The sequence below is a fragment of the Tigriopus californicus genome, chromosome 2 (genome assembly GCF_007210705.1).
Source record: "Tigriopus californicus strain San Diego chromosome 2, Tcal_SD_v2.1, whole genome shotgun sequence".
NCBI lineage: Eukaryota > Metazoa > Arthropoda > Copepoda > Harpacticoida > Harpacticidae > Tigriopus > Tigriopus californicus.
In genome coordinates this window covers 2,403,804-2,419,496 of record NC_081441.1, presented here as the reverse complement: position 1 = coordinate 2,419,496, position 15,693 = coordinate 2,403,804, and the positions used below count along the sequence as shown (strand labels likewise).

The 15,693-nt window shown below is 43.1% G+C and overlaps 5 protein-coding genes across 5 annotated transcripts; 4 read left to right on the top strand and 1 right to left on the bottom strand.

Moving 5' to 3' along the window:
• Nucleotides 1-420: 420 nt before the first annotated feature.
• Nucleotides 421-1,685, top strand: LOC131893554 (beta-1,4-galactosyltransferase 7-like; the record flags this gene model as incomplete). The annotated part of the gene is given in 1 exon segment (XM_059243610.1): nucleotides 421-1,685. A coding segment is annotated over 1 exon segment (893 nt), but the record flags the coding sequence as incomplete, so codon positions are not given.
• Nucleotides 1,686-1,691: 6 nt separating this feature from the next.
• Nucleotides 1,692-3,927, top strand: LOC131893551 (uncharacterized). The gene is made up of 2 exons (XM_059243607.1): nucleotides 1,692-2,452; nucleotides 3,144-3,927. The coding sequence occupies exons 1-2, from the start codon at nucleotides 1,699-1,701 to the stop codon at nucleotides 3,800-3,802; spliced, it is 1,413 nt and encodes a 470-aa protein (XP_059099590.1). The 5' UTR covers nucleotides 1,692-1,698; the 3' UTR covers nucleotides 3,803-3,927.
• Nucleotides 3,928-4,744: 817 nt separating this feature from the next.
• On the bottom strand, nucleotides 4,745-6,860 carry LOC131893555 (elongin-B-like). Its single transcript, XM_059243611.1, has 2 exons — nucleotides 6,494-6,860; nucleotides 4,745-5,540 (listed from the first exon to the last, which is right to left on the bottom strand). Exons 1-2 carry the CDS (start codon nucleotides 6,641-6,643, stop codon nucleotides 5,334-5,336), a joined length of 357 nt encoding a protein of 118 aa, XP_059099594.1. The 5' UTR covers nucleotides 6,644-6,860; the 3' UTR covers nucleotides 4,745-5,333.
• A 754-nt stretch (nucleotides 6,861-7,614) lies between these two features.
• LOC131893553 (mitochondrial ribosome-associated GTPase 1-like) lies at nucleotides 7,615-15,677 on the top strand. The gene is made up of 5 exons (XM_059243609.1): nucleotides 7,615-8,061; nucleotides 14,039-14,189; nucleotides 14,271-14,429; nucleotides 15,192-15,383; nucleotides 15,473-15,677. Exons 1-5 carry the CDS (start codon nucleotides 7,621-7,623, stop codon nucleotides 15,619-15,621), a joined length of 1,092 nt encoding a protein of 363 aa, XP_059099592.1. The 5' UTR covers nucleotides 7,615-7,620; the 3' UTR covers nucleotides 15,622-15,677.
• On the top strand, nucleotides 11,075-13,169 carry LOC131893552 (polyubiquitin-B). The gene is made up of 2 exons (XM_059243608.1): nucleotides 11,075-11,234; nucleotides 11,877-13,169. The coding sequence occupies exon 2, from the start codon at nucleotides 11,881-11,883 to the stop codon at nucleotides 13,024-13,026; it is 1,146 nt and encodes a 381-aa protein (XP_059099591.1). The 5' UTR covers nucleotides 11,075-11,234; nucleotides 11,877-11,880; the 3' UTR covers nucleotides 13,027-13,169.
• Nucleotides 15,678-15,693: the final 16 nt, after the last annotated feature.

Genomic DNA, 15,693 nt, shown 5'->3' with positions numbered 1-15,693 from the left:
AAAAAAGATGAAGCAAAACCACCCTCAACCCTCGAAACCTTGTATTGTAACACAATTTTCTCCATCTATGATACGTCCTTTGTCATCCTCCGATTCGAGTCCCCTCTGGTCACATCCAAATCCAGACTCTAACTGTGAGTTGGTTTGTTGTTGCTGTCTCTCAGTTGAATCAAAGCCAGATGTTGCGAAACGTACCCAACAGTGATTGTGGATCAAGTGTTCTCGACATCTATCATCAACTCGCCATGATTAATGCCGCCCTTCTTCTCCTCCTCCTCCTTTCCTCCCCTCAGTTCTCGGGGCTCTCCCAATCCCAATTGTGTTCGTCCATCTTTGGATTAAGTTAGTACGCTTGCATCCAAGCGACATCGCCCTCTTCATCATCCTTCATGGCTAGCATCGTCTTCGTCCGTCGTCGATTGGTTTACGCCCTGTTATCCGCGTGTCTGACCCTCCTGATCCTTTCCTGGATGGCTAGGTCGTCCACTTGGATGTCGGATTCCCATCAGTTATGCTTCCTCGTGCCTTTCCGGGACCGATTTGATGAGCTCTCCGAATTTGTGCCGCATCTCTCGCGCTTCTTAAGTTCCCAAAACGTGCCTTTTCGAATGTTTGTCCTGAACCAAATCGACGAGTTTCGATTCAATCGAGGAGCGCTGCTTAATGCCGGATTTGATTTCGTCTCGCGGAATACAGATTGTGATTACGTGGCCTTACACGACGTGGATCTGTATCCAATGAATCCGGGGTTGGATTACGGCCATCCCGGAACCGTGGTGAGACATCTGGCCGCTCCTGGACTGCATCCCAAATACGATTACCCCAATTTTCTGGGCGGAATCGTTCTCATTGGCATGAGCACGTTTCGAAGCGTGAATGGTTTGACCAATAATTTTTGGGGTTGGGGATTGGAGGATGACGATTTCCGAGCCCGACTCCAAGAAGCCGGGATAGTCATTGAAAGACCCGAAGGGCTGACCTCGGGCACGACTCAAACCTTCAAGCACCACCACACCCAAAGGCGACGCCCACGGGATTATCGGCGTTGCTACAATCAACGAGATTTCACCCGGCGAAGAGACCGAAATTCCGGATTGAGCAATCTCGAGTATGAGTTAACATCTCATCGGAAGATGACCGTGGACGGGTTCGCCTTCGATGTCTTGAGCTTAAAGCTTGTCTGTGATAAGAAATTGACGCCTTTCTGCGATTGCCACAATGCTCCCGTCGAGGAATCGCCGATTCGACCCGTGCCGCCCGAAGACAAAATCGTGCCCCAGGTTAAGCCCAAACGGACAGTGAAGACCCTATAGAACATGTTTATTTCAACCATTGAAACTGCTTACTGCACCTGTTAAGCACGATGAGCCGCCCCAAAGAACCCTTCCCCGACGTGCCAAAACCCAAAAAGCCATATCAACCTAAAGCGAAATCGATTCGATTCGGTTCATATCAAAACGATTTCAGGCGTCTTTGGCACTATCGTCCCTAATCGAGAACTTGTTCAGGGCAATATCCGGGAGAACAAGTGTCCCAGTTTTTGAACACCGAAGTCCGTTAAAGGCGCTTTTGGTTCATCTCAACTTGTTACAAATATACATTTATTTACACATCTGTCCAAGGACGTGACAATAAAAAATCCACCTATTCCGCCATATCCAATACCCTTGCCAATGTCATTGCAGGTGTGTGTCATCAATGGCGTGTCTATTGGACTTGCCCGAAGAGGTCTTGATCGTCTTGGGGCAATACCTAGGCGGACCAGACCTCCTCCAGTTGAGTCAAGTATGTTCCAGACTTTGGAGAGTGTTCCACAATGACTACGTTTGGCGTCGCGTTTTAGCCTTAGAAAACTACCAAAACCACAAGGCGTTCCATAAATTAGCCGCCTCCGTAGCTCCTCTACCATGTGTGGAAAAACTCAACTACATCCTTCATACCCGGGTTCGTCGTCGATGGCAGAAGGGTCAGTTTACCCCGACCTGCTTACCTCTCAGTGAGCGTATCAAATACGGGAACAATGAGCGATATTTGGTGCGGATTACCCGAAAGCAAGCCGATTCTTGGACGGCGCAAGTGTTTGATATCTCGGGGCCGGGATTGCGTCCTCTCATCACCCAACAGCTGGAAATGGCCTTGAAGACGGATTTCTTGCTCCAATTGAACTCGATTCTCGTGGCTAAACACACTGCCTTATTGTGTTTTAGTGGCGAGGGCAATGATGCCCCCCAGGAGCTGATTGCTTTCGATCTTCTGGACAAGTTCAAGGAGTTGTGGCGAGAGAGCATCTCGGATTGGGGACACTTGAAGTTGCCCACTCTCTTTGGGGATGGGGTGTACAAGTTGAATTTATTGACCGATAAGATCGAGATCTATGATGTCCGCACTTTCAAGTTGCACCACTCGATTCCTCTGGTGGAGGAAATGCGATATCCGCAAGGTGAAATCTCCGGTGAGATTTGTCGTTGCTAGACCCAAGTTTAGGTTCAGTTCGATTGGTTATCATATCTGTACATTCTATGGTTACTTGGACATCAAGTAGAAAGAATCTCGGATTAAAGTGGGAATTGTAGCACCTGTGTGCATTTTTTATCCACAAAGAGATCAATCGTGTAAATACCAGCAGAATCCTCTTAACGTCACTGGATTATATCGCTACGAATTGCTTTGTCATATTAGAACGAAAACTAAACGAACTAAAACTATCCTTATTCAGAGGCATGTTTTAAGACGAGAGGTCGATCAAATTTTAAATTTCTTTTTCAATGGTTTTATATCCACTTGCTTTAGTCTGAGTTGTTTTTGTCTGAATTATTGGATCGAGGTAATTTCAACAATTTTCCTTTCTCTATGTAATTAGTCAATTACTTATATCCTATGCTTTTTCAAAAAAAAAAAATAGTACTAATCAATCTTCATTGCGGCTCTTGATCTGGTAAGAGGTGTTTGAACGCAAGTTTACTCATCCAGAAATTTAAAAAAAATAAGACGAATTGTAATATCACAGCCGAAATGACTAGAAGCGTTTATTTTTAAGTATGTTCATACTCTACGTAACATGAAGCTAGTTTCATATCTTACATTTCTTCCATCTTTATCAAACGTGCCCTACCTGAAGCCGCTCCTCGTTTTTTTTTTTCAAGGGGATGGCAAGCACCTGGTCATACCTGGACACATCACGGCCAGTAACGCTCCAATCATCAGTGTGTGGAACATTCGGACCAGTGTCCAACGTTTCCTGCAGGCCGATCGCGTGTTCTGTCCGTTCCGATGGTTCGAGAAGACGGCCGTGAAGCAAGACCGCGTGTACGCCCTCCTCAATCGCCGATCCATGTTCATTTGGGACGCCAACAGCGGGGCTTGTCTCTCGGAAGTCAGTCTGTCCAATGCTCGACCGGGCGAGAAGAACCCCGGATTCCTGTTCCTGGGCGTGTCCAAGTCGTTGGTGGCCACCATTCACGATTCCAATTCCTCCGTGGGCATCTTCGACGCGATGGGCGGGCTTAGAACCGTCCTGGAGCCGTGCCACCCTCACTTTAGCCCGTCCGAGTGCGAGATTTGTGACGTGACCTTCACGGAACATGTTCTCGTGGTCCGATTTCTGGTCATGAAACAACCCATGTATCATGTAGCGTTGTATCCGTTGAGTCTGGGATCAGAATCCATCCTCCTGGACAGCCCAGCGCCCATTTTGTTCCCATTGCAAACGGCAGAGGCGCTTTTCTTGCCCAATTTGGCCACCACACCCACCAAGTTGCTTCATTTTGCCGGACAGTCACTTAGAATTTTGGATTTTATGTGAAGAAGGTTCTTTGAAGAAGGTTCTTTGAAGAAGCCAGTGTCGAAATGTCAGACATTTTATTGATTTCAAGTCTCCATTATGATGATTGAAGAAAGTATCATATCCAATAAATATGATTTATGGAAGTTTTTTTTTTCTGCAGCCTATTTTGTACAAATGATATTTTATCTTTTGAATATTTTACACTTTGGTGACGAAACATTGTCCTATTAGATTGAATCATTATTGATTATCATTAATTGATATCTATGGTGACAAATTCTTTTTCAAGAAAACATTACCTCCTGTAACTTCGCCTTGGCTAATTTTCATATAAATAAATAATATTTATAAATATATATATTTCATATAAATAAAGAACATTGCTTACTCCCACGTTTTGTTTGAAAGTTGATACTGAATGGAAACCAAAAACGTCAACTCTTCAATGAGAAACATCAGTACAAAAGCGATTAATAAATAGGAACACACTTGGTTGTTTCAATATTTGTTTTAGTGTGGGCGGAAAAACTATTCTTTGTCCATAAGTCCCAAATCCATAACGAAACGCATAGACCGCTCATTCGAAACAAAGAAAAGTTGAGCTTCAATATCAATCGGGGCATTTATTGGTGTTTGAACCATATACTGAATCCATTTGTCTATCATCATTCTCGTTTTCGCCTTTTTAGTCAATAATTTGCAAAAACGTCTATCTTGACTATTTTTTGTCAACTCAGTTCCTTTTTAACTAAAAGTTTTGCTATTTCAAAGCTCATCTTGATCTGTTTTCTCAGTTTGAAGAGATATTGGTTCCCAAATAAACATTCGGTTGAGATGAAAATATTTAAAAAAAAAATTGCATAATCATATTGCAACACTAGCTAGTGATGAAAAACATCAAGTTGACGGTTGACCATCCCTCAATCATAATTCTTCATTAATGAACATGGCAAACAAGCATCCCATTTGTCGCGTTTCTTTTTTTATTTTCCAAGGGAGATTGAGTGACACGAGATCAGATTGAGGGGCGATTTTAGTGATAGTGAACTAAAATCTCCCTTCTATGACCAGTGAGCAAATTCACTGGCCTCATTGACCTCGTTTAGGGAAAAGGGGGCAGGGGTGATGGTGATTGAGGAGGAGAAGTTGTTGCAGTTGCAGTCATAGCAGCAATGAAAGTGATAAGACAAATACGAGATGGTTGAGAGCCATTTCTTCAAGCAGATACACAGCCATCTTGAGGGGGGAAAATGAACTATTTTTCCGATTCATTTCATACGTTTCATACGCATTTGGCCGAGGAGGGAGGGTTGGTTTGAAGAAAAGAAGAGGGCTTTTTAAGTCAGCAAGAAGGATTTGTATATGGGCTAGTCGACTTTCTTTTATTCCTTTAAGGGCGGGCATACTTTTGAACACCGAGGTTCTGAGCCCTCCTGTTGTTACGAACAGTCAAAATCAGGTCTGAGAAAAAAGTCAGGGAAGTGAATATATATTTTTTAATAATAAAAGAAGGGAGAGGGTGGTGGGTTGCCGATCGAGCCCCAAGAGACTAGGCGGTGGCTGTCTCTTGAGCAGCAGATTCTTGGCCGGGCTTCATGACGTCGGGCAATTCGGGCGGGGAGGAGTAGGGCGTTTTCTCGAGGTCCTCCCAACTGCCGTTCTCTTGGAAAGCCAGGCCCACTTCGGCCGGACTCTGAGCTTTGGCCATGGTCGAGGTTAGGCCGTAATCAGACAGAGTTCGCTCGTCCTTCATCACCTAAAACACACAAGAAATGCTTCATTAAAAGTGAGCCTCATGTCATGACACCTTCGTGTCGTGCATCTCTATTGGCATTCCGAAGTCATTGTTTTTGATGGCCATAAAAAATGTCAGCCACTTTGTATGGTTTGTTTACCATGAAGCCTTTCTATGCTAATAACTTTTGTCAAAGAGTTTGGAGAGAGAAAACCAGCTTGGCTTTTATGGAAGGGAGGGCATCCACCGTGCGTACGTAGCTGACTTTATTTTCTATCAATCAATTATAACAGGTCAGTCGATTAACTCCAGTCGCGCCAATTCAAGGTCAGATCTTTTTTGATCATGGCATAGAAACTGTACATATTACTGATGGGGATCAAATAAATAATCACGGGAGGTTGCGACTAGGGCTACCAATTTACGTTTCCGTTGGACTGGAATGTGGAATGTCGGAAACCCGTTAGTTAGCCTTAAAAAGTTATCTTGATTTTTCATCAGTCAAACCAGGGTTGTTTTTCGCTCAGACTTAACTTTTCACGTTATGATGGCATCAGCTGGTGCTTCCTTCCACAGACTAGTTTTGTGGCAACCATGAATTTGAAATTTGATTTGATCCCGTCACTAATAGATATGTATACAAAAGCATTCAGATTCCGAGAAAGTACGAATCTAAGTAGGTATCTAATACTGAGCGCTTTTAACGACATTCATGAGATCATGAATCATCATCATCATTCACTCCAATTCGTGGGTGGGAATCAGAGATTAATGAACGACAGACTTCAATCAGAATTACAATTTGCCATCTGGAACTACTGCAGACTGCAATCCCAATAGCGGTCAGAAAGTCCCGAAAATAGAAATAACATAAACCAAACATGAATTTGCTAAAAAACAAAAAAAAATCAGCTGATTGATTTTGAGCCCAGTAAGAAACACAAAAGAGGAAATAGACCTCGTTGAGTACTTACAACGTCCTCGCGATTATAGAGCCTCTGTTGGTTGGGTGGTTTCTTGGTGATGCCCTCAATCATCCGCTTGAGGTCCAGCACCGTGGTCGTCTCCTTCGCATCCAGGAACATGGTCGTCTTCCGACGGCGGATCATCAGGAACACGTCCATGGCCAAAAATCCAGCGAGGATCCACCCAAATTCAGCAACGAGACACACGCACCACGAGGGATTCTAGCGCGACAAATGGGGTCCGTGGGGCGTGGGATGGAGCCTCTTCTCGAGGGTGGAGGCAGTGGGTCGAGTTGTAGTTGGAGCAGCAGAAGTTGCCCTCGTTCAGAGCTCACACTTTCCAGTTGCACAGGCTTTCAGGGTGACTGCGCAGTGGCTCAACGGGCATTTACAGGGGATTAGAATCTATTCTATGGTTATGCTAACGAATGCCCCCCTTCAATGCGCTAGGGTGAAGGTTTCAATGTAAATTTAAAGAGACTGTCTTTGTTAAGATGCATGGTTAGCTTTGGTCCGGAATGCAGAAATTGGTCACTTGGCCAAACGCCGTGTCGGTTTATTTCCATGCTTCTGGGGCATTTGAGGACCCAGCCCGATCGATCGTCTTTGGATGAAGGGGGGTATCAGCGAAATCAGCCGGGGTGGATAATGATGCCCGCTGCCACTTTCCCCCAGGGAATTCCTCTGTCAGAGCGACGCTGGATTGAACTAGCAATGAGGACGGACGTGGGACGGACACACCAATGACATGGAGAAATATCCAAAGGTCGTTGTTATCTGATAATGTAATGCTCAAATTCAACTTGGAAACATATGATTTAACAGAGATTTTTTTTGTGAATCAATAAAACCTTGTTTTTTTGGCATTTGGATAGATTTGCTTGGGAAATGATCTGTCAATGAATTCGAGTCAATTGATTTATGAAGAGGCCGAAGTAAATAGTAAATCATTTCAAAACAGATGCTCACAGAACAGAATATTTGATTTTGAGTATGGACAGAAATGACAAGAACGTACTACTAAGAAGGTGCGGCGTGGGTAAATTGCGGAACTTTACCACCAAACCTCGACTTATTATTCGAGATGTGAATGTCGAATGTATGGTTTGTTTTGACAAACGCAACCTCTCTCAACAATGGGTGACATTCAAGCACATGTATCGAGTGTATATCGCAGGCAACGACTTCTATGCATCGAGATGAGTTCGCGTGCCAAGCAATGGGCTGATCTGGCCCAGACCTTTAAAAAGACCTACCAATTCCCCCAAGGGGCCAATCACAATTGGTTCCCGGGTCACATGGCCCGTGGATTGCGGCAAATGCAATACGAAATACGGAAAATGGATGTGATCGTGGAGGTACACGATGCTCGGATCCCGTTCACGGGGCGGAATGAGAATTTTCGTCGCACTTTAACGGGCCGGTTGCCGCACATGTTAGTGTTGAATAAGTCAGATCTAGTGCCGGGTCAAGATTTTGATGAGATCACGGAGGAATTGAAAGCGCGTCACCCGCATCTCAATGATGTGGTCTACACCAATTGCCGGCAAGCTGGAAACTGTCCGGGTGTCAAGTCGGTAAGAACTTCACTCAAAAGACAAGTACATTGCCGTCTTTGAACGTTAACAGTAGTATCATTCTGAATGAGTTTGTTCAGACATCCAGGAGGAAATGCGGATTTTGTAGACTAAATGTCACTCAAGATGCACTTGGTAGAAAAGAAGTTGAATATAGTCTTTATTATGCACATTTCATGATATCGTTTGTATGTGTATCCGTTTATGCCAGGGGCATACCTGGAAGAATGATAGCGCCTAACTTACTCCACTATGACAAAAATTAGAAGTTGTTGTTGAAAGGCCCTTTCTTTAGTTTTTTTATATTTTATTGGTGGTGCTTGGGTTGGGTGAAGGGTTGAGCCACATGTCATATCCTTGGTATTTGTATTATATAATATATCTGATGGGCAGTTTCCACACATTATTGGAAAAGGAGAATCAGATTGATTTGATTCCTGGGGAGGGGGGGGCAGAATGTGGGTTTTATAAGCATCAATTTCTCAAATAAGGCAATTTAGGGCATTTTTTTGTAACTCATGGCAGATGCCGAACCAAAATCGGGCTTTTCAATAATAACTTCAGATAGCTTGAAAGTTTGCCAAAGAAGAATGATATAGCTATAAGTGTTGCCATTCTTGCTTTTCTGCCCCTCATATTATCTTTAAGGTGACATTATTGTCGTATGCTGGGTGGTCGCAAATATCGTAAGAAATCGTGAAAGCAATTCACATTGAACAGGAAACCATTCCGAGAATCCATCTTTGCCAACGCAAAAACATTCTTCTGATCTTCAGTCATTGAATCTGTCTCTTGAGCACATTTATAGTAACTTCGATCTCGGCTGTTTTCTGAATAAAGCAGTATAAATCCCCTTTAGGATGTACGGTACAGCAGATTTATAGTAACTTCGATCTCGGCTGTTTTCTGAATAAAGCAGTATAAATCCCCTTTACATGCTTTCCCCCTCGTTACGTAAAATCCTTTTGCCGTGTAGCACCATTGTATGAAAAATGACGAGGCTGACCCCTTCCTGGAATCCCAAGGCGAATCTGCCAAGGATTGATTTAAAAATCTTGAAAACTTCAAAATTTACTTGTTTCTTGTCTGAAACCTGAATTTGATATTACTGGAAAATCCTGATATAGTAATTTCATTGTCATTGTAAGTAGATGATAGCCAGATTTTTTGTCACGATCAGTTCTTAAGGTTTTAGATGTTTATGCTGTACAAACACAAAACTGCAAACTTATTTATTATTTCCAAGATTGGTGATTTACTTATGATCAATCGTTCTTTGGTCGAATCAAGTTTTTTCGTTCAGTCTTGAATTCAAACAACGTGACAGAGCATAAAACCGGTACGTTGTTTGGAAAAGTCTAGAAAAGGGATACCTATGCCTGATAACTGTTAACAAAATTGAGGGATTGAATAAGCAAAAGATGTATTTTGAGACTCTTCATGGCATTTTCAGCATTCTAGGATGTTAGTCAACTTACAAATGTCGCGATAACATTAGTTCAATTTCATATAAGTAATAATGTACGTCACAGAATTCATTCAAATTAAGAATGGCCTTGTACTTGATTCGCTTCGTTTTCTTCTTTTGGAATTGAGGCGAACGACAAATAAAGAAATGTAAGCCAATTCCCGGATCATACGAATATTTCCTTAGAATTTGTATCTTATACGGATTGGCTGTGCATTCGTGTGTTAACTACTGAAGCATTTTAGACTTGTGCTCGGGAAGAGCTGCTAGTTGAATTAGAAAAACTTGTCCACCTACAGCCTTTGTTCATGGTTAAGTGAACGAACTTAAGTCGCACTTGATCAGGAACAAATGTTCATTTCGAAACAAAGACGTACTATATGCACGCGCATTGTCTAGTACACAACGTATATTGTGTTCAAAGAAATTCTTATCGCATTTATACTAGATCGACGCCCTGAAATGTTAAGCTCATCAATACAAGAAGCCTTCGAAGAATGAACCTTGTCCTCAAAAGATCAAATGATAAAATGATATTTCACAGAGCATGTCTTAACGGGATGTCCTATGATGTACACAAAGTTACGAATTCAGGTGATGAAAGTCTTGTGTAAGCCTCTCGTTTCTGGGAAACAAGGCCAAACGTATGTTTTTGCGATCGAGAACGAAAGAAAGGTGAACTTAGCGAACTGTAAGGGAAAGCCCCAAGTTTCATAGCAAGTGTTCAGCTCTAACCTTCGGTTCGTGTATGAGGGGAAAATGAGGTCAAGACCACCACTTCTTGCGACTATTGGGATTATGGGGCTCTACTAGTCCCCTCAAATGGAGCCCTGGAGCCTTGGAACCTGGCCTTTTCTCCCCAAGTTGTAGCTCTTGTATCTCATAGCCCCGGAAAGTAGAAAAACCTTTGTCTCCCACGTAGTAACGGCAATTTTAGGCTCATCATCACTCACTCAGCTCAGGGATTGGATCGGTTGAAAGCACCGAGAGATTCGCTCAGAGACGGAGGCAGAGAAGGAGTTGCTATGCTAGATTTAAGTAGGTCTCGTGACTTTCACATCCTTGAAGGTGGGCCTTTGAGCTATGAAGTGTATACTAACAATCGTTTACATCATGATGAATTCACTCCAGGGTCAAATAGAAGTTAAAAGAAGTATCGAGTAGATACTCAAACAAAATAGCATGGTGAAATAGGCTTGGTGTTTGACGTACGTAGCCTCCGTTGATTCAGTGGGATTTCCTTTCTTTGCTTGGGTCTGGTTTGGCCTAAAAGACCCCAGATGCAAGCAGGCTTGCCACAAATACCAAGGAGAAGCCAATCTCATTTTAATCCCTAAGAAAAAAACTCCCCGTGAAAAAATATTGACTTGGCAAGAATAGTTCGAACATGTGAACCCAAATCTTGCGAATCTGTAATCGTTTAATTTTCCTGTTCGTGGTGGAAAACCCAACCTTACTTGTCTTCACGGCAACACTGAACTAGATCTAGCCCCGCTCTCCCGGACTGGTCCGACTCCTGTCAACGTAAGAGGATTCTAGACCAATCACACGGCTTCATTTTCCGTTTGAGTACTTAAAGCTCGGCCGACTGGACAAAGGCTTCAGTATCTGAATCTTCAGCCAAGAGAAACATCGAATTTTCTCCCCTCATCAATCAATATTTGAGATCGTTGCTTGTGCCCGGGTCGTCTTATAGTGCCTCTAGGTGAGTGTTGAAATGATAATAATCGAGCCAGAAATGAAGGCTGAGAGAGATGTAAAAGGCCTGATAGATGCTAGGGTCTCTACACGTTCTTGAAAGCCCCGCTATGACTTAATGTAGCTAAAGTACCCAGGACTCCATTTTCCTCTTTTCTTTCTTTAACTACCCTCCAATTGCAAAATCGAATCCTGGAAATTTAGCACTTTCATCTCTGTCTAGAAGCTTCCAGTTAAAACGAGAGAACAAAGGCTTGGGAGCAAGGGTAGTTCATTAAATGTGAGTCATATAGTTGCTTGGGCCGGATTGCCTAGCCTTGCACTGGTTGGCCCCTGCTCTGCAGGCCTGGCGACGCCATCTTTTTTTCCTTTGTGCTGCCTGAGAAGAAGAGTCAATCGAGTTCTTCTACGCCGCTCCTTCCGTTGACGGATAGGAACCCCTAAATCTATGGCAGTGAGGAACAATTAGAGTGAGACTTCGTATCCATGGAATTTGATTTTAATGCCGGATTTAGTGGTTACAATGGGCCTAAATCACAATGATCATACAAAATCAAAAGCTATTTTTCAAACATATCTCTCAGGCTAATCTTATCCTAAGATAGGACTCTCATTTGAACGATTAATAATGAATTCTGATCTTTTTCAGCATCATGCAAATTTTCGTTAAGACCTTGACTGGCAAAACCATCACCCTTGAGGTTGAGCCTTCTGATTCCATTGAGAATGTGAAGGCCAAGATCCAAGATAAGGAGGGAATTCCCCCAGACCAACAACGTCTGATTTTCGCCGGCAAACAACTGGAGGATGGTCGAACCCTCTCCGACTATAACATCCAGAAGGAATCTACCCTCCATCTCGTCCTTCGTCTGCGTGGTGGTATGCAAATTTTTGTCAAGACTTTGACCGGCAAGACCATCACTTTGGAGGTTGAGCCTTCGGACTCCATCGAAAACGTCAAGGCCAAGATCCAAGATAAGGAAGGTATTCCCCCAGATCAACAACGTCTGATCTTTGCCGGTAAGCAGCTGGAGGACGGCCGCACTCTTTCGGATTACAACATCCAGAAGGAATCTACTCTCCATCTCGTCCTTCGCCTCCGCGGTGGTATGCAAATCTTCGTCAAAACTCTAACTGGGAAAACCATCACCCTTGAAGTTGAACCTTCCGATTCCATCGAAAACGTCAAGGCCAAGATCCAAGACAAAGAAGGTATTCCCCCAGATCAGCAGCGATTGATTTTCGCTGGTAAGCAGTTGGAAGATGGTCGCACCTTGTCTGATTACAATATTCAAAAAGAATCCACTCTTCATTTGGTACTCCGTCTGCGTGGTGGTATGCAGATCTTTGTCAAAACCCTTACCGGCAAGACCATCACCCTCGAAGTTGAGCCTTCAGACTCGATTGAGAATGTGAAGGCCAAGATCCAAGACAAGGAAGGAATTCCCCCAGATCAACAACGTCTGATCTTTGCCGGCAAACAACTCGAGGATGGCCGCACCCTGTCAGATTACAACATTCAAAAAGAGTCCACCCTTCATTTGGTGCTCCGTCTCCGCGGTGGAATGCAAATCTTTGTCAAGACTTTGACCGGCAAGACCATCACCCTTGAAGTTGAACCTTCCGATTCCATTGAAAACGTCAAGGCCAAGATCCAAGACAAGGAGGGAATTCCCCCAGACCAACAACGTCTCATCTTCGCTGGTAAGCAACTTGAGGATGGCCGAACCCTCTCCGACTACAACATCCAGAAGGAGTCTACTCTTCATTTGGTCTTGCGTCTTCGTGGAGGAAACTAGATGCAACAAATCAAGCCTGGTTGGAATTCAAGAATATTAGGACCCCATGGAACATGACATCTCATTTATGTGATTATCCTAAGTTCAAAACAATTCACTATTTGATTCTTGAAGGGAAAGAAAATACAGATTCTGAAGCTAAACCTTAAGTTAGTTGTCTATTTCAAGGAATAATTTTTGTTTTCGTTTATAACCGTTTTTGCCGGCTACTGAATTGTAATTGGAGTCAAGGTTTCACATTGAAACGTATCGCAACGCAAGGTTATCACTAGAGGGCCCAAACAAGCATGAAATGTGCAAATAGACTAACTGTGGGGATCAGTCTCGGGAAAATGCTGTTAATGCTTAAAGGTGTATTAATGACAAATCAGCGGCAAGCAATGACTGCTGGCGATAAGAACGCTATTGAGAGCAACTAAAAGTGCCAACGGCGGGCAACCGGAACACAGTGCATTTGATTCACTTTAGCAAATTTGAATTCTATTGCATCATTATTTGATTGTATTTGTACCTTCAATTGAGCTCATTGGAAACGTGTATTGATAATCAAACCAGGAAGTTGCCAAAAGCTCTTTATGGTCATAAGCCCATTGGATTTCAGCTGACACTTTCAGGAGGGAGCCTTGTCGACAACTATTTTTCAAATTCTCTAGACATGCTAGACATGTCATTGTCCAGGGTCACGATGATTCATTGTCCAGGGTCACGATGATTCTTTGTCCGTGGATGCTTTACCATTTAAAAGTAATGTGAAGAAAGTTTCTCTTCTAAGCTTAGTACATAATTGCCCTCTAAAGCATACCATACCCGAACATATCATTAGTTTAGGCGCACTGCAAAACTCCAAGCCAAGGATGTGTTTTGAACTGACGAAAAAAAAAACCCACATTGACCGATTTTCATCCTCTAACCTCTCGGTCTACCTGCCATTCTTTCAAGAAGGATCGAGGATGGCCAAGTTTTATTAACATATATAAACATACCCATCCATATAACCGTGTCTCCCTCCTAGATCATCCCCAAGTGCGCCGACTATATCCGCAACTCGGACCGATATCACCGATCAGAGAAACCCGATGCCAATGTTCTTGTCATTGGAATCCCGAACGTGGGCAAATCCTCCATTATCAATGCTCTACGACAATTGAATTTAAAATTGAAAGGTGACTTGATCGTCCGGAGTTTCAATTCCACCTCCCAAACACCATATATACCTTTTTCAAGTGGATGGTTTTCGCTTGCAGGGAAAGCCACGGCGGTGGGAAACACTCCCGGGTTGACTCAAGCCGTCCTGACCAAAATACGCGTGTTCAATGACCCTTTGATTTACTTGGTGGACACTCCGGGCATATCCTCGCCCAACGTCACGGATATGCACATGGGAATGAAATTAGCCGTTTGTGGTAAGTCAAAAAAGAAGAAGAAGAAGACACCCACGCTTAAGGGGCGTTGGTTTTCATAGGGCTATACAGGGTTACATAAGGCCGATTGTAAGGCTTTCAAGGGTGCTTAAGTCATTCGGTCTCTTTGAATGATGTTACCAACCTGAATTGAAGCACTCAAGGTCAATGATGACCAGAACCACATTTGTTTGCAATTCGTCTTATCCTATCCTGTAATAAATCATCATGTGGGAATTCGAATCATCCTTAGCCAAATGGACAGGTGATTGTTGAATACTTTTTTTAACGCAATACAAGTGAACGAAATTATTTCTATATCATGGTGAGGGCGTCCAGTCCTTTGCCTTTTTTTGCGGACTTCCTTACCGCTACCGGGATTGGAATCCCAGCAGTTCAAGACGAGAAGATTATTCATTTTACTTGACTTTTATTTATATATATTATTTGATCGACCAACGAATTGGAGTTGGCTGATCTGGCTAATCCTTGAATATAAGGTTATAAGGATGATCCGGAAATTTAGTCAAAACCTTGTCTTTGTTATTTGATTTGAAATCGTTGTGAGAAGCTATATCATTTTTTTGCAAATGGAAACATCCGTGATTTTTCCTCCCTTATGCATGTCGTTTCAGCCATTCAAATCCGAATAAAAACGCACTTCTGATTAGATTCGCTCTTCACACCGATCCATATTTGAACAATGCAGCCGTAGAAAAATTGAACAAAACGAGGAAACCTTAGAGTGACCTTATATCATTCCAGCCACATTGAAGGACCACCAAGTGGGCCCGATCTTCATTGTGGACTATCTCTTATGGTACATGAACCGCCACCAACTCTTCGGTTACGTCAAGGAAATGAAGCTCAATTCTCCGATGGAAAACACGAAGCACCTCTTGTATGACGTCGCCATCAGAGAAGGGATGGTTTTAAATCAGAAGGATCTGACTACAGGTATGAATCGTCGGAATCGTCTCAACGTCTCCCACGTTGTCTGCTTTAATGCAAAGTGTTTTTGAATGATTTCTATGTTCTCATTATAGGCCAATTGAAGCCGTTTCCGCAATTGGAGGAGGCCGCCACACTTTTCTTGCGTCGGTTTCGAGAAGGACGCTTCGGAAAGTTCAGCTTGGATTTGGATCATTATGGCCAAATTCAAAAGCCTTTGAATATTAACGATCTGAATCTGTGAATCTGCTTTCCAATTTACATGCTCATATTCTGGTGTCCTAATATGTTTGTTCATTATTTGCTGTCGGAGCAT

Excerpts from the sequence above, each read along its gene's own strand:
- LOC131893551 (XM_059243607.1), top strand. The coding sequence starts at position 1,699 with ATGGCGTGTCTATTGGACTTGCCCGAAGAGGTCTTGATCGTCTTGGGG. Across the intron at positions 2,453-3,143 it reads TCCGCAAGGTGAAATCTCCG|GGGATGGCAAGCACCTGGTC; the intron begins GTGAGATTTGTC and ends TTTTTTTTCAAG.
- LOC131893555 (XM_059243611.1), bottom strand. The coding sequence starts at position 6,643 with ATGGACGTGTTCCTGATGATCCGCCGTCGGAAGACGACCATGTTCCTG. Across the intron at positions 5,541-6,493 it reads TCTATAATCGCGAGGACGTT|GTGATGAAGGACGAGCGAAC; the intron begins GTAAGTACTCAA and ends TGTGTGTTTTAG.
- LOC131893553 (XM_059243609.1), top strand. The coding sequence starts at position 7,621 with ATGGGTGACATTCAAGCACATGTATCGAGTGTATATCGCAGGCAACGA. Across the intron at positions 14,190-14,270 it reads ATTGAATTTAAAATTGAAAG|GGAAAGCCACGGCGGTGGGA; the intron begins GTGACTTGATCG and ends TTTCGCTTGCAG. Across the intron at positions 15,384-15,472 it reads TCAGAAGGATCTGACTACAG|GCCAATTGAAGCCGTTTCCG; the intron begins GTATGAATCGTC and ends TTCTCATTATAG.
- LOC131893552 (XM_059243608.1), top strand. The coding sequence starts at position 11,881 with ATGCAAATTTTCGTTAAGACCTTGACTGGCAAAACCATCACCCTTGAG.